Below are 21,099 nucleotides of genomic sequence, written 5' to 3'. Positions count from 1 at the left end.
GCTATTGTAATAAGGAGAAACATCTGCTGTCGACTGATGCCCAGCTTCTACTCCTATCGGCCCCATCACCATCGTCGCGGCTTACTGCCCCAAACAAGTCAACATCAGGGACGGATCGGCAGCAGATCTGCGACGAGATATTATCAAGCTAACACGACGACGGGAAAACTTTATCATCGCTGGCGACCTGAACGCCAAACATCAAGCTTGGGGCAACAATCGGCGCAATCAAAACGGCACCATCCTGAACAACGACCTGCAGGAAGCGCAGTACAACATCTTGAGTCCGGAAACTCCCACCCGGTTGAGTCGGTCCGGTGTTCACGCTACCATCGATATCTTCATCAGCAACATGGGCAACAACATCGCTCAACCTATCACCTATCAGGAACTCAGCTCGGACCACTACCCGGTGGTGACTGAGGTGGGATCCTCCGTAAATCGATTTGAAGCTTTCCGGCGCAACTATCATCGTGTTGACTGGGGTCAGTTCCAACATTGCGTCGACACCGCTGTAGACTACGATGTCCAACCGGAATCGTCCGAAGATGTTGACCGGTATCTGCGCTCCATCGATCAAGCAATTTCCCGGGCCAGGGAGCTACATGTGCCAGTATCCAGACAGGTGAGTAATACTCTGAACCTTGACAGGCCTACTAAAGACCTCATTAGACTCCGCAACACGATTCGTAGGCAGTACCAGCGTACTGGGCTGCCTAACCTGAAGACCAATTGCAACCGTTTGAACAAAATCATCCAAGCCAGGATGGTGGATCTCAGAAATATCGATTTTGCAAACAAGATTCGCTCTCTCCCAGATTGTGCTAAGCCATTCTGGAAAATGGCAAAGATTTTGAAAAATAAGCCGAGGCCCATTCCTCCCCTTTCCTCTCCTAACCAAAATTCGGACCCATCTTTACTAATAACCCCATTTGAAAAGGCCAATGCTCTTGGACAACACTTTGTAAATTCACATAACCTTGGCCACGCCATGGTGAGTCCCCACGAGCCTGCAGTATCACAGGCAATGGCTAGTGTCGCTGCCACCCCTGAAGTTGTCCCTGACGAAAGTAGAATATCGGCTGATGAGGTGATAGCAGCGATTAAATCAACAAAGAACATGAAGGCCACTGGTGTCGATGGAGTGGTCAACCTCGAGCTGAAAAACTTGAGTGTTGACTTCTTCAAGCACCTTGCAGTGGTCTTCAACAAGTGTTTAATGCTTGGCTACTTCCCTGCATGCTGGAAGTTAGCCAAAGTTATGCCAATTCACAAACCTGGCAAAGACCCTACCAGTGCCAAAAGCTATCGCCCCATCAGCCTCTTGTCCTCCATCTCGAAGCTATTCGAAAAATTGATACTCAGCCGTCTGCTGGTGTTTTCAAATGATAATAACATCTTTCTCAAAGAGCAATTCGGGTTTAGGAAAGGCCACTCTACCATCCACCAACTCGCACGGGTTACTAACATCATCAAGCGGAACAAGTCCGTTTCCAATACATCTGCCATGGCATTGTTGGACGTCGAGAAGGCGTTCGACAATGTCTGGCATGATGGTCTAGTGTACAAGCTGCATCGATACAACTTTCCGAACTACCTCGTGAAGATCATCAAAAACTACTTGTCGGGCAGATCATTCCAGGTCTACCTGAACAATGTCTCCTCTGATACGTTCAACGTTGATGCAGGGGTCCCTCAAGGTAGCCTGCTTGGGCCTATCCTATTCAACATTTTCACGTCAGACGTTCCTCCCCTGCCGGGTGGTGGTATCCTGTCAATGTTCGCAGATGACACCTCCATCATCTATAAGGGTCGAGTGATCCGTGCTCTGGCGAGTAAACTACAATCAGGCCTGGATGTTTTGTCCGACTATTTTAAGAGCTGGAAGATTTGTATCAATGCAGCTAAAACACAAACCATTCTGTTTCCACATTCGTATTCACCTCGGCTTGTTCCGCCTGCTAACGTCAAGATCCATCTTGATAGCACTCCCATTGAATGGTCGAGTGAAGTAGTCTACCTTGGTCTCACCCTCGATAGCAAATTGCTATTCCGATCCCATGTGGACAAGACATCCACCAAGTGTAACATCTTGATCAGGTCGCTCTACCCTCTGATAAACAGGAAGTCCACCCTGTCCCTCAAAAACAAGCTTGCTGTCCACAAGCAAATCATTCTGCCGGCTATTGAGTATGGTATGCCAATCTGGGAGAGTTGTGCTAAGTGCCACCACTTAAAGCTTCAGAGGATCCAAAACAAGATCCTCAGAATGATCCTTAACAGTCCACCGCGAACTCGTAATTCTGAGATTCACCACCTGGCCGGTCTTCAAACACTCGAGGAGCGAAAGACTTCCACGCTGGAAAGGTTCAGAGTCGCCTGTCTGCGATCAAACCACCAGATCATTCGTGATTTGGCAACCTAGTTTAAGTAGTTAGGTGCTCAAGTAGGTAGGTTATCAAATTTTTAAATTCAAACCAAAACATTCCCACAAAGGGTATCCTGTAAATTAGCGCTAAACGCAATCATCACATTAGAATAACCAATTAACTAGAACAAAGATGAAGAGCCAAAGGCTAACCAATTGAAATGTTAAATCAAATGTTGAAACATAAAACCCAGAAAATAAACGTAAATTTTACTACTATGGAAGGTGTGTTTTCATCATTGCTTCTAATTTTTCTTCCACAGACATAGTAAAAGCATAGAGGTAACTCTAAGACTAGAAGGTCCCGAAATAACGTGCTTAACTTTTTGGCTCAGCTCTGGTACTCTCTTCGGTCCCAAGCTAATCGATTCACCCCTCGAAACATAGGAAAATCCAATAACTCCTCATTTTATCTGTCAAACTTTCATAGTGAATCAAAACAAACATTGCGTAGTACTAGAATTTCGACTAGAATGGGTTACGTTAATCGTTTGCTTGGGACCAGTAGGCTAGTCAAGTAGTGAGCCAATTTAAAATCGTTAGTTTCGTATTGATTGTTGGTAAAAGTGCCGTCTTCTTTTTTAAAAGTTCCTAAGCCATTTTAATGATCTTTTGAAAGGACTTTTTGCAATCTGGCAGCAACTGGAGTGTTTTCACATGTATGCCTCCACTCGTTCCTTATAGATCTTCGGATTCCCTTATTATAACATGTGAGGGCTTCCCTGTACTGATCCCATTGTCTTGTTATTTTCGCCCGGTTAAATAGCTTTCGGGTTTTCTTCTGAAGTTTCTCTAAGGTTTTATTCCATCAAGGTACATCCCTATTTGTAGAGCCTTCCTTTGCAGGACAGCTGTCGTAATAAACTTGTTGGATTAAGCTTGAAGGCTGATGAGAATTTTTCTCAAGTTCATTGCATGTTTTTGAACATCCTCTCAAGTTATTGACTCCAACTATAAGCTTTGAGTTGTATTGCTCCCAGTTAGTTTTCCTGGGATCCCTCATAGTTTCAATGTTACTCATACTCATACTCATAGTTACTCATTTCATTCATACAGCCTCAAGCTGTATTCAAATGTTATGCGATATGAGGAAACCTTTACTCAACCTCTTCACAAGCAAATCTGGCGAACTTAGTAAGCTACTTATGGCTGTTGGTACTGGTTGGGACAAGCTCCTATTTCATATCCATTTACGCTTCTATACGTCTGTTATACTGCTGTTTAGTTGTGTGTGAACTTGAAGAAAGGCGCTTATTCAACCTTTTCCCGGTTATCCGATAATCACTACACAGCTTTCTCCGTTTTGCCTTGGGTTGTTGGAACCTCCATCATGATTGCTACGATGCCTCTTTTAATAAATTCTGGAATCGGAATTTTTTTAACTTATTCATTTACTATAATGGCAGCTCTTGGAGATAGCTGTCCTTCATCATAAATTACTTACATGATTTTGTAGGCATTCCTAGAATCCTACTTATATTTGCCCATGGCTCCTGGATTAGCGCTACATCCAGTTTGCTTTCTGTGAATCGTTTGTAAAGTACAGCTGTTGCTCCCTTTGCATAGTGCAGATTCACCGATCAAGTGGTAGTAGTTACGAAAAAAGAAATCCCCATTAAACCTCCAACATCCAACAATCCATACATCAAGAAGAAGCGACCGAAGGAGGTTTCCATTTCTGACATTTCATAGCAGTTTTCCAGAGCTCGGACCAGTTTTGTGCGACCATTTTGCTTTTATCTATAAATTAGGAATTTGGCTAACATTGGAGGCAGCAGGGATGTCATTCTCCCCAGTGTAAGCAGAGTGATGAGTTGAAAAGACACCTCGCACTATGACAAAAGCAAACTCATCCGAGAGATCTTTCTTTTGTTTTCAGTTTCTATCGCTTCTCCCACTTCGCAAACAAATACAGTTTCTGACCTCGCACCTCCACCAGTCCAACACACCGGAGCGTATGAGTGATCACTAGGGAGCACCGTAGAGAGTTCGTTTGCTTCACCAGGGAGAATCACCCCGGTGAAGACTTTGGTTGTTAGTTTGTTGCTAAGAGGAAGAGGAGACAACTGACTTCTTACTCTTTTATCTCTATTTCTATCTTACGCATTTCAAATCGGCCAATCACGAGCTGGTTCGCGTTTGACAGAAAAGTGATTAGTTTTCGCCCCCGTATTGTCTTCTCTTCCTCTTAGGTTTGTTGCATACAAAGATTTTTTACAGGTTACTTTTTCTATTAACGTACAGTAGTCAATTATTTTAAAATTTGGTGTACACCTTTTGGAAATGCGAATACGGGAAGTGCATCAGCGCACCATTATTGAAATTTGCTTCAGTTTAGTCGACAGACAGACATGGGGCAGATATCGATTAGGATCACAGCGGAAGTTCCACAAGGCTCCATCCATGGTCCAACGCTCTGGACCGGGATGTACAACGGCGTGCTAAAGGAGTTGAGATCGTTGGCTTTGCGGACGACATCGTCTTGACGGTAACAGGCGAGACGCTGGAAGAAATGGAAGTGCTGGCGACCGAGGCGATCGACATGATTGGTAACTGGATGTAAGGAGCGAAGCTGCAGATAGTTCATCATAAAACGGAAGTTCTATTGGACAGTAACTGTAAAGCGGTACAGTGGGAAGATATCACCGTCCGGGGCATGCCGTAACCTCAAAGTGGAAGACAGCGAGTGCTACAGGCGGAGGGAAGCCGGAAGAGTACGGAAAAATGTGAGAGCGGAGTCGTTGGCTAAGTGGCAACAGGAGTGGAACACGGCAGAGAACGGTAGATGGACACGTAGACTAATAAAGAAATGAACCAGCCTCTGGCTGAAAGTCTCGCTATTAAAGATAACCTAACCCAACCACGTAGACTAATACAGATTTTTTTCGACCTGGGTGAACGGAAATCACGGAGACGTCAAATTCCACCTAACGCAGTTCTTGACTGGCCGCTGCTGCTTCAGGAAGTATCTGCATCGGTTCGGACCCGCAGTGTCACCCCTTTGTTTGGAGTGTGGCAACGTGGATGAAACGCCGGAGCATGTGGTCTTCAACTGTCCAAGGTTCGAGGCAGTTTTGTGAAGGGAGATGCCCGTCCTTAACGTGGAGAATGTCGTCGATGAAATGTGTCGAGAGGAAGGCACTTGGAATGCCGTCAGCAGCTGCAGCGAAAATGGAGAGAGGAGCAGCGATCTAGCCACACCAGAACACCCGATGAATATTGACGAGATGCCGCTTCAAGTTGAATACCGTGACTACTTTTAATGTTTTTCCATTTGCCCTGCAAAGCACAACATTCACAATCACCTTTTCGGTACCGTCCTCAAACCGCACTAAACTCTGCAACAGAAAGGCTTTCGGTGAATGGCATTCGGCCAAATTTTCCACAGTAAATTTTTTTTTCGCCCCTCCCTAGCTCAAAACCTGGCTACGCTCTTGTCTTTGTTACGTTTTTCAGCCATTTTATTAATGTTTTCACTCACTCACGTCAAGCTCTGCCGGAATCTTTGGAGAAACAATAACGCATTTGCGCTGCCATCTTTCTCACGGTCAACGGCGCCGGTGGTGTAGTGGTAAGCGTGATTACCTCTCACCCCAGTAGGCCTGGGTTCAATCCCAGTCGGTGCCACCGGGATGTTCTGAGCAGTGCTGCAAAATTTCGACACTAAAAACTGATAATAACAAAACAACCCTCACTCATTTCAGCAGAGAGTCACCATCAGTAGCAATCAATATCAATTGTCAGTGATATTACTATCAGTGACGACGATGTGCAGTTTTTTCATTTGCTGAATTACTATCGAAATCAAATTAATTTAGCAAAACAGTTACATAGAACCATCAAAGTGTATACGAATCATCATCATTATCAGCCTGGAGAACAATAATGTGACACAGAATGCGCAAATTCACAGTTTTTTCACCAAGGGAATCTTTGTCACTGACAAAGAAAAGAGTGAGATTTTGACAAAGGAAATTTTGATTTTGAGTTCTATCAGTGTTGCTGCTGAAATGAATTTTGTCTATATCCACTGAAGTTTTCTCAATGAAAATGACAAATCGCAGCACTGGTTCTGAGGCATAACATCTCTGATCACGCCTTCCTTCGGTTCATGAGTTGATGGGTCGATATGTGGGGTCCAGGTGTGGGAGCTGCCTTCCTGGCGTCGGTAGCATTGGTGCTCAGCACGGAAAACAAACCAAGGAAAAAAAACTATTCGTCGAATAGTTGTATGATTTGGGTTATCGTTCAGGTATTTTTTGTTATTATATATATGGACTAATTGTTTATTTGTTATTAGTAACACATTGATTTATAAATATTAACTGTAATAAAAGGTTTTTGTGCATTTAATAAAAACAAAAAAATTATTAAAAATTGCATTCGTTTAAATATTTTATAGTTTCAGCACTTAAAGATCCTGTAGCATCCGGTGGTTGGATATGCGATGTGTATTTCATAAAATCGATTCCAATAATGCTCTCGTGGGCGTTCAACAGTCCTGCACCGTCCATAATTTTAAAGATGCTTCCTTTGACTAACACTCCTCGTTTTTTTTTATAGTTTCTTGGCACTTTACTGGAATCCGTTGAAGCGAACACATCTTTCTTCTACCTGAAAATATAGTTTCAATTTTAGTTTGAACTCCTACTACGTTCAAACTATAGCTGATATCATAACAAGACGTGAAATTTCTACTGGAAATCGTATGTATGACTTTTGATATCAAGTTAGCCTATATTACGTAATATCAGCTAATGTCCGAACGTAGTATTATTATTTTTTTATATTATTTGCAGTACATGCTATAACAAATCTCCCTTTTACCTGCCTTAAACGAGAATCCATTTACGTGACAAATAATTGATCCTTCAAAAAAAAATCCAATCTCCCACACTTATATCTTCTAATAAACTGTTTTGTTGACGATCGCTTGTTTGCTTGATAGATATTTCATCTGAGCGGTCAAATCTATGGTCAGGCTACCTGAATATGCCAGGATGTCCAACACCTTCTGCACCTTCGCAGGAACCTGACCAAAGTCTCGTTGAACTGCATCCCAAAACGGTGCCTGCAAATAACATATTAAATAAAATGAGGAACATGAATAGCCAATTACAGTATACAAAATTATAAATTTACTAATCAACATAGTATCATAGCAGTGTTAAGTGAATATATATATTTTACTTACCGTACAGGTGACGAACTCTTCGGTAAACATTTTGCACAATACACTTCAAAATCATAACATTTGACATCGATATGAATAATAATTGCACTAGCAACCGACGTTATAATCAAGACTTACTATGATCAAAATCACGTCAAGAGAAAAATATATACTTACTATATAATACTTAAAAATACTTAAGAGAGATTTAAAAATACTTAACGAGTATTAGAGCGAAAGTTTAGAGTGGGATTCCCCTAGATTTTAACAATTTTGTGTTTGTTATATTTTTTATAATATGTCTTGAGAAAAACTGGCAATAACAGAGTAGCAACCGTGGGCGGTCAATAATGCTAATGCTAATGCTAATGCTATGTCTTGAGAAAAAGTTAATGAAAAATTACTTCCAGCTGACGTTATGCGAGGAGTTAATTTATTGCTTTAATTTGGTTTTTGTCATTGTAAAGTCAATGTTATCACAGTGCTTAAATAAGCTAACTGTGCCGAATCAAATTTCGGCACAATGTGCTGAGTGACTTACCTCTTGGGACATATACAATATTGTATATGTCCCAAGGAGTAAGTCACTCAGCACATTGTGCCGAAATTTGATTCGGCACAGCTAGGGCACATCCAACGGCATACCTTTGACATACCTTCGGCACAATCTCGTAGGCATTAGATTGTTGTAAATAAAATGGGATCACTGCTGAACAACTGTTATTGAAGTTGTTCACAACATTACGTGCTGTTTGACTGTATATTCAGGAACATCGTCTAATTGAATATACCAGAGGACCTCAGACTTATAGATCTAAATACGAAATGTAGGTTCTAGAGTGGGCTCAAGAGAAAGAGGCAGTTCATCAGACCCCATTAGTACCCTGAATTCACCAAAATTTTGCACACCCGCCACTTCCCGCATCATCCTCAATCCGATTTATCTTTGCGATTTCAAACCAAAACATTCAATGTGTCAGAAATACCGGGTTGCCGGGATGGGTATTTTACAAACAATCGCAGCTTGCTTTATGACCAGAATAAGTAAAAGTGGTCCTAAATGGGAGCCTTCAGAAACTCCTGAAGTGACATCAACGGGAGTTGAAGTCTTTCCTTTGTATTTTACTATTTTATGGCGGTCAGTTAAATATGATTCAAGCCACTTGAGGTGTGCAAAATGAATTCCCATTTTTTGAAGTTTAAAAAGAAGCATGGGTATGTCAAACGCTTTGCTGAAATCTGTTTACAACACTTCTACATGGTTTCCGTTACCCATTGCATTCAAGGAATAATTAATTAATTCGAGCAAATTCTTAGTTGTTGAACGGCCTTTAAAGAAGCCATGTTGCATAGTAGTTATTCGGTTTTTAATTTGAAGAAACAGTTTTTCATTTTCAATCGTCTCGAAAAGTTTCAGAATGCAAGAGATAATAGTTATACCACTGTAATTACGTGTGTCAGATTTTTTGCCCGATTTAATGATAGGCACTAAAAACGAGTGTTTCCATATTTTAAGAAAGTTTCCGGATTACAGTGACATATTGAAGCATAGCATAGCATAGCATAGCATAGCATATGCGATTGTACAAATCGTGGGTGGCTATATAATGGTCAACTAATACGTTTTGCAGAAAATATCGAGTGTTGACGCAGAAAATATCACTTGGGATTAGTGATTTTCCCCACACGAAAATAAAATCTACAATAGAAGCATCGCATTATATACCTGGCCACATCCTTACAATCGCAGGGGAAGGGAGGGAAAGTTAATCCAACATCTACTTAAGAAGGTGCAGGGAACCCATACTACCTTCATAGGTGTCACAGGAAGGAAAGAGTTGTGTTAGTGGGAGGGTGAATGATTTGGCAACTCTATTCGTCAATATAGAGCATTTGATAAATCAGTGACAAAAAATAAAATATAAATAGATAAAATGGAAAGATCTCACCCGATTGGCCTAGAGACTTTGCAGCGTCATGTTTTCAGAAATGCTTTATTTAATTTTCCTTGAACCACCGCAATAACTGATAACGCTCTTCTAGCTCGTACGTACAAAAGAACGCACTCCACGCATAATCAAGGTCATGTATTTTCGGACTGTCTTCTTTAACACCACACAAAGAAGTTGCTCATCGCAGCAACAGAAAAATATATCAGCGTGATAGAGGTTGTACGGGGCAACAAAGAAAAACGCAAGACCACACCAAGCACCATTGCATAAGCAACAAGAGATCAAAAAAAAAAAAAAAATCACGCACGGTATTAAAAACTTTTAAATGCGATCACCAGTTCACCTCCAGTCACTCGAGAACAAAACGCATGCGAAAAGGTTTTCAGCAGCAAAAAAAAGCACAGAAGAAACAAAACACATCCGTTTCGGTCGCTGGTTCAATCAGCACTCTGCTTTCTCCTTGGCCTCGATCAGTGCCCTTTCGGCAGTTACGCGCAGTCCTCAGCGCATCTTGTTCACGTTCGGCAGCAATAATGGCGGATTTGATGCCCGTCACCATTTCCTTTATTGCCTTGTGGACGTTGCTCTTATCCTTGATGAAGTCATGGAGTTCATTGATCCTCCTCCTGACCTCCATCAATTTGGTCTTCCCAAGCTGCAATCCTTCTTGGAGTGTGCTACTGCTGGATTTCGGTGTGAACACCTGGCTTAGCATAAGACCTAGCTCTCCTTGGTGTCCTTGCTGATCACCTTGGGGCTTACTGCTGCTGTTGGAACTCGCTGTTGCCTCCAGGTTCAACACTGGTGATCTCTGCAATATCCCGCTCCTTGCGAACACGTTCGCTCCTCCGTTTTCAATTTCTGGCGTCTTGCCGTCGTCCTTCATATTTTTTTTTTGGGTTTTCTCATTTTCTTCTTTTTTGTTTTTTCTCCGTTTTTCTCCATTCTGTTGGGTCCCCCCTCCGGGCCGCTATCTCCACTCGTTGTATGTAGTCGCCTATCGTGATCCCATGGTTATCTATGCAAGCAGGGAGGCCATGCTAGGGTTGACACGGTCCTTCATGGGGGCCGTGTTCAGAGCCAGATCGGCGTAAGTCAGGAATGTTACATCTGAGTCTACTACTCACCAATCACCAATTGGTGACGAGTTTTGAACGTATCCGGAGGCCTGCCAAGGTTTTACCGGGACGGGGGCAGCCGCCATTTCAAGAAGGTGTCACCCTTCTTTACTTAGGGAGCAGAATAGCACGACTGTCAGCCCTGTAGCGTGGTATCCAATCCATTGTGCCGTGTCGTGTCCATAGTTCCATGCCGTATCCAGTATGCCGTAATAAGAATCTTATTGGCGTCGATCCTAATGTGCCGGTTGGCACTCCTGCGGGTTGACGAAGCATTTCCTCGATCGCCGTGTTATGGTTACCGCGCCAGTGTTCGCGTCGCACCCCCTCACTTTGCTATTGTCAGAAGGACAACATTGCCCAGGCTACACCACGGGGAGGTGATTACAGTGACATATTGAAAATCCAAAATAGTGGAACACTAAGTTCAGTTGCTAAAGTTTTCATGAACACCGTCAGAGCCAGAAACACCGTCAGAGCCAGGACCTTTAGATGCATCTAAATTGTTTAAACCCTTTAAGATATCACGAACCTTGATTTAACTTACGCTGATGTCACATGAAAATTCTGGATAAGATCCAAATTATTCACGGTCACTGAAAACGTAGTATAGATTTCTAGGAAGAAATTTGCAAACAAATTGCATATATCATCCGAGTTCTCACCTACCCTATCGTCCAAATGCATCTTTGATGGAAAATTATCAGATTTTAATTTGGTTTTCACATAATTGAAGAAGTTCCTAGGACAAGATTTTATTTCAAGTTCAGTTTTTTTTTTAAATTATACTCCTCTAATGCCATATTCACGGCCAAATTTAACTAATCGCAAATGTCTAAATAGTATGCCAAAGTTTCTTCACTATTATATTTTTTATAAAATTTGTGCGCTTTTTGCTTTCGATTTTTAAAATTTTCCAGTTCCCTGTTGTACCAAACCGAATGTTTTGCATGACTCTGACGTCTTCTTCTCAACTGCATATTCAACATTGCTGAACTGTAATCAAAGATTTCATCAAATTCGCAGTCGTTAGTTCTTTCATTTATGTGAACGAATAAAGAATATTCTATTGCTGTGTGAAACATTTCATTTCTCCAAATGGGACTTAACGATTCAGTTACACAGAAATCTTAATAAGTATTTGTTAATAAATGGTCTAAATAACAATTTTGTTGTCCAGATCCTTGCTAGATACAAATTTGCTGTTTTGTGTTATGACTTAAAGAATAAAAAATAAAAATTAATTATAATAGTAAATACCGATAAATACCGATTTTATCAAACATTTGATACTGATAAGCATGAAAACAATCTGACAACGCTGTAGTCAAGTAATGAGCCAATTTATAATCATTAGTTGAGTATTGCGCATTTTGCACCAGACTCCTGTGCTGAAAATAATCCCTAAGAATTGTTTTCGCTCTGCCCAAAAAAATAAAAAAAATATTTTCATAGTTCAATCACCACTACAATGTCAATATGATATCCTATTAAAAAGTAGCACTTAATACAATGATGATTGGTCAAGTTTTATATTTACTGGCATGAGCGCTAAAAAATCTGAGGGATTATTTTCAGCGCAGGAGTCTACCTTTTTGCAAAATGCGCAATATTGATCGTTGCTTATACTGTGAAATAACATAGAATGTTTCATCATTGATAATATCTACCACTATACTCTACAATTCCCTCATTCCTCCTTATTCAGCAACATCGATTTATCCTTCCCCAAAAAATGCCCTGTAATCTTCAATGATTGACGATTTAGTCTTCGTAAAGCTTCCCCCCAGTCCACATGCCTTCCCCCGGGACGCATTATCTAGCCACAAAACACCAACAAACCGTGCGATTAAAGAGCCATCAAACCAGCTCCGACTCACCACCGACTAAAACGCAATATCTCACCAGCGCACTTCCTTCCGGTTTCTCCTCCTTTCAGGTAAACATCAGCAACACCTGGACGCTGCCGGAGGACGGATTCCCCGTCTTCTATCGCTACTTCCGTGACAAAATTTCCTGGTTCGAGGCGGACGCGGTGTGCCAGTTCCATCACGCTAATCTCGTCACAGGTGAGTTTATCTCCGATCGATTTCCTCCTGTCGTGGAGCAAATGAAGAAGGTATGCTAATTTGAGTTTCATATTTTTTTTTCGGCGTCATAAACCAATCGATCCAAGCAGGCTCGGTTCGCTAGTCCTACTGATGATGGGAATGGGTGCAGCTGTCCGATCGACCGAAGAACGATGTCTTCTTTCTTGGGCTTGTGCTTGGAAATTTTCCAATAAATATGGCGCTGCTGGTCGAACGCTTGGAGGGTTGAGGAGAAGGTGCGCGAGGTGGTAATAAATTTAAATTGAATTTTCCTTGGACCGAGCTTCGGGCGGTTTGGGGGCTTGTACATTGGGACGAGATTGATGGGATCTGAAATTAAAATGTTCCGAGAAGCATGCATTGAGCGGAGATGCACCGGGTTGGTATGCAAATTGATGCCAACACTTGTGTTCTGACGAGGTCTTGTTTTTTATACCAAGATGGACAAAGTATTAATTTTCTTTTGTTCTATTCCTGCTATTTATTCTGACCGGTGATCTATTCGTTTTAAAACAAATTAGTTCGTGATCATTGATTTAAAAATAACGTCCATTAACATTTTGTTTGTCCGGTTGTTCTTCTGGACTAATCCAAATATTTAGGCTGACAGTGGGCGTTGAACTTCCACGAACTTGACTGGAGTCCTTTTTGTTTGGGTTGTATGTAACATTTTTGTCAATTAGGCTGTGAACCATTTGCCGAGTTAAATTTAACTCATGGTTAAAAGTGACATTTCGAAAGTTATTTTCTATGTTCGAAAATCCCTGTGCTGTAGATCGACCGGTTTTCGAGTAGAACTCAGTCACAGTTGTCAAAATTTAACTTCTTGTCTGTCAGAAGTAACCACGCTCGGATAGCAGGGTTAATCAATAACATTCCATATGTCAAATTTTAACCAAAAGTTAAAATAATCCACCAAATGGTTCAGAGCCTTAGAGAAGCGAGGTGTTTTGTTTTGCATAGTCTACTTTTCTTAATTTTCTAGACTATTTCGAAGAAACAATGTTGAGCGTTTATATAATATCGACATTTAATCGATAGGATAATAAGACGTCTTCAGGCTCTAATTGACCAAAAGTTTGGGATTTTTCTTTAACCTCAAGGATCTTCGTAAAACTTCAGGGACCTCTAATAAGTTTAGGGAAAATTGTTTGGGGCAAGACAGTAAAATCTGAGTTAATTTTGAGTAACTCTGAGTAACTCGCGTTGCTCAACATTAAATACACATAGCAACCGGTACTGTCAAGCAATGCAAATTTATGTATTTCAAACAACCGGGAAGATCTTTCGGCAATGGAAGGGCGATTGCAGTTTCGTATTGTGCGTGTACCAAAGGAACTACAAGCTGCCCCTTAAAATCGATGGAACATTTTTATGGTGACCTTACGGAACGGTCAGAGATGTTTTCCTTTACTGCCATGTCGATGACGTTCGAGTACTGCAAAAATTAGCAACCGCATAGTACGGATTCTGATGGACAATCCCAACGAGGATTCATGAAAATCCCAGTGCAGCTTCCCAATAATATCAAAGGGGACTTCGGACAATCTGAAGAAGAAATATGGACTATCCCAGGAGAGATTTCGGACAATCCCAGGTAGGATTTCACTCATTATTGAGGGGAATTCCAAACAATCCAGTCAATCCAAAGAGAGATTCTGGACAATCCCAGTATGAAAAAACTGAAATGTGGTGGTTCCTACATCCCTTCGACAAACTTCATATATGTTTTAGAATAGAATCAACTATGAAGTTGGCCAGATCTGACTTATTATAACCTGGGATGAACAACTACATAAAAAATTGCATTCAACCATGTTCTTTTTGTGCTAAATATGGATAATAGACTGATACAAATTTTGACTTTTTCGCTCCACAGTGCTTAAATGGTTTCAAATCGGGTCCTGATTCGCCTCCCAAAGTTACAGCTCATTTGGTTAGAAACAGACTTCGCACAAGCCATTTGAAGTTTACATGTAAATTACTATGGGAAATCTCAACTTTTTGTTCATTGCCTTCTAGTCTTTTTCCATATTGAGCTGCGAAACAGTTCGATAGCCATTCTTATAGAAAATTTTCTCAGCTACAACTTTGCTCAAAATCGTTTCTATGTAAAACGAGACAGGAAAAAGTTATTAATTATTTAAGAGATTGGTAAACTTATGACATGATCAAGCAGCTGCTATGTAGGCAACACTGTATTTTGCTGTGTGACATAGTAGCCATGATTTTTGTGTTCTATTTAACGCCCCAGAAACACCAATGTTGCCTGCTGAGCAGTTGATTGAGCATGATCATAAGACATCAGCTCATTGAACCATTGATAACTTTCGATCCTTGCATTTAATAAAAAAGTGGTCTTCAGCAAAGTTGTAGCTGGGAGAATTTCCTACAAGCACAATTGAAAGCTTTTGAAGCAAACCGATATGGTAAATTAGTAGATAGACATGAACAAAAATCTTGGTTTCACCATAGTAATTCCCATATAAACTTCAAATGGTTTGTGCCATCTCAGTTTCTCACCAAATGGGTTCAAATTTTGAGAGGTTAGTCAGGATCCGATTTGGAATCGTTTAAGTATTGTGGAGTGAAAATTTCAAATTTTGCATCAGTCTAATGGATAATCACAACAACACCAGACGATGAAAATTCATTCCGTTCCTGTTCACTTTTTTCACTCGTGTCTATTAATCATTTTGTCAAGCTTTTGCATTTATTTTCCATCAGATGTCACTGCTGTTGTTGGCGGTGACATCTATCGGAAACTACACATAATTTGTTTTACATTAATTGTGGAGGACAGTGCAGTGCAAAACATGTATGGTACCTCTATATATACATTTAGATTAACATCCGAAGTCTCTCCCTTTTTACACATTCTGCACACAATATAGCTCACCCCTCACATGATTTCCCACCGATGTTTATCTATGGGGCGGGGCAGAAAGTATTTGTTGTGCAGAATATGTAAAAAAGGGCATTGACTTCGGATGTTGATCAAAATGCGTAAATAGAGGTACCAGAGTCTGGTAACCAGACATGTTTTGCAGTGTCAGGTACTCTATTTTGTAGTCTGTGAAAAGGAAATCACAAATAGACTGTCATCAAAATACATGGCATGTTGAGAAATTGAACTAGTGAGAGCAAATTTTCTCTATCAAATTTGAATTTTTAGGCTCTCTGGGGACTGGTAGTAAAGCAGGCAAAACTGAATGAGGTAAAATAATTGTAGCTTGTTTTACAATAATTTCTAGGAAAAAAATTGAACGTCAAAGTCCCTGACTAATTTATTTTGGTTGTCGTTCCGGTTTTTGACCTGAATATGCATCAAAAGTGAATTATTCGTACTTCTCTCAATTTCTATATGGGTATTTTTATCATTTCCTACCAGTGGAATAGCGCCATCTCTGTGAAAATGGCCGAACGATATAATTCATTGGTGTCTTTTTGGAGTATCAGGGGAAACAACGGACCTTACTACAGAAGAGTTGACCCTAACTCTAACTTTTTCTAGCTAAATATTCTCAGAGATTTATATCCCTCTTCCATTATGAATGCCTGTAAATAAAATTTTGCTAATCACGTTGCGCAGTAATTATTAATGAAGAGTTTCCTCATTTCAGGCATGTAGTGCAACAAGATGAGAAGCCTCTTTGACCGATTTCGTGAGATTGAGTATTAATTTTCATGAGTTAAAAAAAATGTTCTCAAAACATTTGGCCAAATTCCAGCTTCTTAGTGTTTCCTACTCGAGAAATTTACCAGAATTCTCATTTCCCGATTCCCCGGAAACTAGTTTGACTTCCCGGGAAACAATTTTGTTTTGTGCAAAAACCATGCTAAACATATTTAACCATACATCCCAGGATTTCCTTAGTATATAAGTAATGTGGTAATATAAGAGCCTATCCAGAGGAGCCACTAGACACGTCTTTGGGATGTTCGAGGAATCTGCCAGAAAAAGTTGAAAGCAATTTGCACTGGAAATGCTTCCCGTGTTAATTGGAAGACTTTGGGGGGGGGGGTGGCATGTAGAAAGTTCCAGGTAAAGTCAGAAGTGTCTTCCGGGGGATGTCAGAAGAATTTTCGGAGAGAAATAATTTTAAAAAAATCCGGCGAAGTAGAAAGACACCATCGTCAGAAAAGCTCGAAGAAACTTCCCGAAAAGTTGGGAAAACTTCCTGACGAAGAATCTTTTAAACGAAAGCGGTAGACGCTTCTGAGTCAATCTGTCATAAATTCCCGGGCGAAGTTAGAAGATACTTCCAGGAAAAGATGAAAGAAATTTCTGGGAGTCAGAAGTCTCATGAAAATTTAGGCACCCGTATGAAACTTTCAGAATAATTCAGAAAAGTTTTCCGTGGGAAGTCCGGGTGAAATGGGAAAGAATTTCCACTTGCAGCGGTAGTCAGTAGGACTTCTAAGCAGGGTTCTGCATTTCCGAAACAAAGAAACGAAAATGAACCCTCCACAGAATCGCCATTGTTTAAACCATTGTGTTTCTTGATATCGAGTCACGATGAACATGCCTTCTGTGATATCGGGGTGATATCTAGAGACCGGAAACCGATGTCCGGCTCCATCTTGATATTCAAAACGGTGACTTCCGATATCAGAAGAAGTAGCAAATACCCCACAAATGACGTCGAATATCAATTTTCAGCATTTACGTGTCGTCCCCGTTCCAAAAATACCCATATCTTAGGGTATTTGACATGTTTTCTGGAAAATGATGGCCGCCATCTTGAATTCCAACATGGCGTCGAATATTGATTATCGATATTTAGACGTTACGCCTATTCAAAAAATACCTATATTGAGAATTTGTTTTACATGAAACGTTTGTTTACGTTCCACGAATTACGTTCAATATGGATCACGTCTTGTGTAAAAGTAGTTATTTCTAAGTGTGAATGTTAACAATCTTTTTGCTTCTGTTGGCCCGGACCTTATATAAACGTCATTGATACGCATGCGCTAAAATGAACTGAGTGAACAATCAAGAAATGTCAGAAAAACTGTACGAATTTGAATCGAACAGCTTCGCTTCAATGCAAAAATAAGTTCATTTGACAATGAAAGACGAAATGAACACGAGGCAAGTTAAATCAAACAGCATGAAAATTGATCGAAAGTGGATCTGTTGATGTTGAAGGGGATCTGCTCGAAGAGAAGACAGAATGACTTTCAATTGAAAGTGATTGTTGACAGCTTCGTCATCGCTTGACGATTTTCGATTGAAAGTGGCTTTGTTGGGCCCTGCTTCACAGGATAATCTGTTGGAACGGACAGTTGATGAAGCTTCTGTTGAACGATGACAGAAATTTGCAGGAGAGGGTGGAAGATTCTTCGAGGGGGCAAGATTAAAAAAACTTCCGGCACATGTTGGAAGAAACTGCCATACAAAGTCGGACGAAATCTTATAGAGAAATCACTTCTTCTTCACTTCTTCCTCAATATTTCTAACATGCGAGATCGAATCACTCGGCTCGTCACAACTAGACAGACAATCGTCACACTTGTATAGGAGATTAACATTCTCCATGACAACCTTTGCCGTACTCCTTGTAAGTGTAGTGCATCTCATGTGGAACACACGAGAACACTTACCACTACAGGTTAACGGCAGATCGCTTGCCATTACCCCCGACTCGCATTTTGGACATTCCATTTCTACCTAAACACAGTCAACAGACGCTGCATGCAATAATACACAGGGTACAGAAGAGACAATTAAATATCGATTTCACCGCCGCAGCTACTATAGGAAAGCAATTGCTTCCTTTCAGTGCGCCGGGGGGATCGAAGAATAAGCAAAATGTTACGAGAACGGCTACTTTTGTAACCTGTTCTCCTACTTATCCTGTTATGAAATACAATTGAGCACGCGTTGCAATTAATCAATCGCGGCACACAACACAATTTCACACGTAATTAATAATTTTTTTCACTGCACAACAAATTGAACTACACTGTTTGCCATCACACAGAGCCAACGCAAGAGCAAAAGATGCCTAAGCATCACTGGCTTGGACTAGATCCATCTTACTTGAATCTTTTAATGAATGAAAGATAAATTTTGATTTCAAAACATTCTGTCTGACAGCGATTGTTTGAACAACGTTTGATGAAAAATGGCTACTTTGTTTATTTTTGTAAATATGAGTAACTCAAAATGACTCACTGCTAATATATTAACTCTCTATTTATGGTTTGGAATCTTCGTGGAAGTTAAACATTATTTAATTTCAGGGAAACTCACATAATTCAGGACACTTTTTGAAGCCTCATGAGCCTGGAATAGTTCAGGGAGTTATAAAACAAGTTCAATAAGTTTCATACAAGGAACTTTGCGGACCATAGAAGTGCAAAATACTTTATTGAAGTTTTGCGAATTTCGTAGCATTTTGAGGAGCTTCATAAAACGTCATATAAGTACAGCGAATTTTTGTAAAAGATCAAAAAATAGTTCAGCAATCAGCAAAGGGATCCTCGCTTCAGCTTAGGGAACTTCGTTGCAGTTTGTCAGAAATCTTTCTTAATAAAAGCTCAACGAACTTCTTGGATGTTTTGGGAACTTCGTTAAATTTCAATGAACTTTGCAGATGTTCAAGAATATTTCTAGATGATGGGACTTTTCAGAAGTTCAAAGATGTTCAGATATCGTAGAACTGAGAGAGATGAAATGATATATGAGTCATTCCAGCTCAAATGGGTACACCACCTGTGGTCGATGCCACCGATTTGAGCCGAACTTGACCAAAACGCTTATTTTGGCATTCTGAACAAACACCTTTTTAGATTTTGCTCTGAAGTGCCTAGACTACAACCCTGGATTTTCGAGATTTAAAAAAAATCATCTTTCAGAAGAGATTCCTCCACAATCAAATAAGCTATTGGTGATCTTAGAACGTCAATTTGAATATTGTTTAATGTAGATTCTTATAGATGTACTCATATTTTATTTTTGTTATAGTATCTACAAAAAACAGGCTGATAACCTGCAGCTTTCCAAGTCAAAAAATGGCCTATTTTCAGCATGGGCGGAATTTTTTTTCCTTATATTTTGAGCCCAAATTTTCACCACACTTTGTAAAACTCTTCTACTTGATGTGTTTCCAAGGGAAAATGATTTGGACAAATAGTTTTTTGAGATATGATCAGATGAGTTAGTGGCAGTTTTATAGCTTTTCTGGTGGGAAATCAATGCTATTTAATATTTTTTATTTTATTTTTTTATCCCTTCACGCCGATAGCACAATAATATTTTTAAGTTATTTTTCACATGTTCTGGGCAGGATTTTCATTATATGAAATCATAACTAGCTCATTTATTTACTTCTGTCCATAATTGACATTTTTTGACAATGTTGATACCTGCTGGTAATCAGTATGTTTACTGAAGTTACTATAACAAAAACAAAATGTGAGTTCACTCATGTGAATCTACATTAAAAAAAACCTTCAAATTGACCTGCGATCACGATTAGCTTATTTGGTTGTGGAGTAATCCCTTCTGAAAGTTGATTTTTTTTTAAATCTCGAAAACCAGGGTTGTAGCGCAGAAGGATCTAGGCACCTTCGAGTAAAATAAAAAAAAAAAACGTTTGTTCAGAATGCCAAAATAAGCGTTTTGGCCAAGTTTGGCTCAAATCGGTGACATTGACCACAATTTTTTATAATTCTGTACCAACTTGAGCTGGAATGACCCATATGGAATTTGAAATAAATTAAGTGAACTTCGTAGAAGTTGAGGAAATTTAAAAAAAAAACTTAATGGAGTTTTGTACAGGGATGGGTTAAAAACTCAAAGTGGTGCAAAACATACTTGTGCTGCGCTCAAATACGGGAGCTTCCGCTTCCGTCTATTAACGTCTCTTTAAACTGTTCCCCTGGTAGAGGAGAATTAAGTTCATTCGAGACGGTCAATTACGGGAGCGTGTCTCTAATCTTTGGTAGGAAAAAGAAACAAAGGAGAGAAAGAGAGAGATTTCATACCTGTGTGAGAGCAGCTGGACTGCACGGGTGTACTCGTTAGTAGCAACAATCAATATGAAACTATCGATTTTAAATTGGCTCACTACTTGACTAGCCTATTGGTCACAAGCAAATCGATTACCGTACCCCATTCTAGTCAAAATTCTAGTACTACTCAATGTTTATTTTGATTCGCTATAAAAGTTTGACAGATAAAATGAGGGGTTAGTGGAATTTCCTATGTTTCGAGGGATGAATCGATTAGCGATCGACCGAACATAGTACCAGAACTGAGCCAAAAAGTTGAGCTCGTTTCTTCGGAACCTACTAGTCTTAGAGTTACCGGGAGTAGCACTTTTCA

General features: G+C 40.2%; 1 protein-coding gene across 1 annotated transcript in view; it reads left to right on the top strand.

The window, feature by feature from the left end:
- Window positions 1–21,099, top strand: part of LOC135698903 (uncharacterized protein DDB_G0290587) — a 525,472-nt gene that overhangs the window by 308,589 nt on the left and 195,784 nt on the right. The window contains exon 2 of the mRNA XM_065219049.1: window positions 12,611–12,740. Coding sequence (XP_065075121.1) covers window positions 12,611–12,740 — 130 coding nt within the window. The remainder of the gene's footprint in view (window positions 1–12,610; window positions 12,741–21,099) is intronic.

This window comes from Ochlerotatus camptorhynchus, unplaced genomic scaffold (genome assembly GCF_037179485.1).
Source record: "Ochlerotatus camptorhynchus isolate MF236.1 unplaced genomic scaffold, CSIRO-AGI_Acam_v1.1 ptg000098l, whole genome shotgun sequence".
Classification (NCBI taxonomy): domain Eukaryota; kingdom Metazoa; phylum Arthropoda; class Insecta; order Diptera; family Culicidae; genus Ochlerotatus; species Ochlerotatus camptorhynchus.
This window is presented reverse-complemented; position numbering and strand designations above follow the sequence as displayed.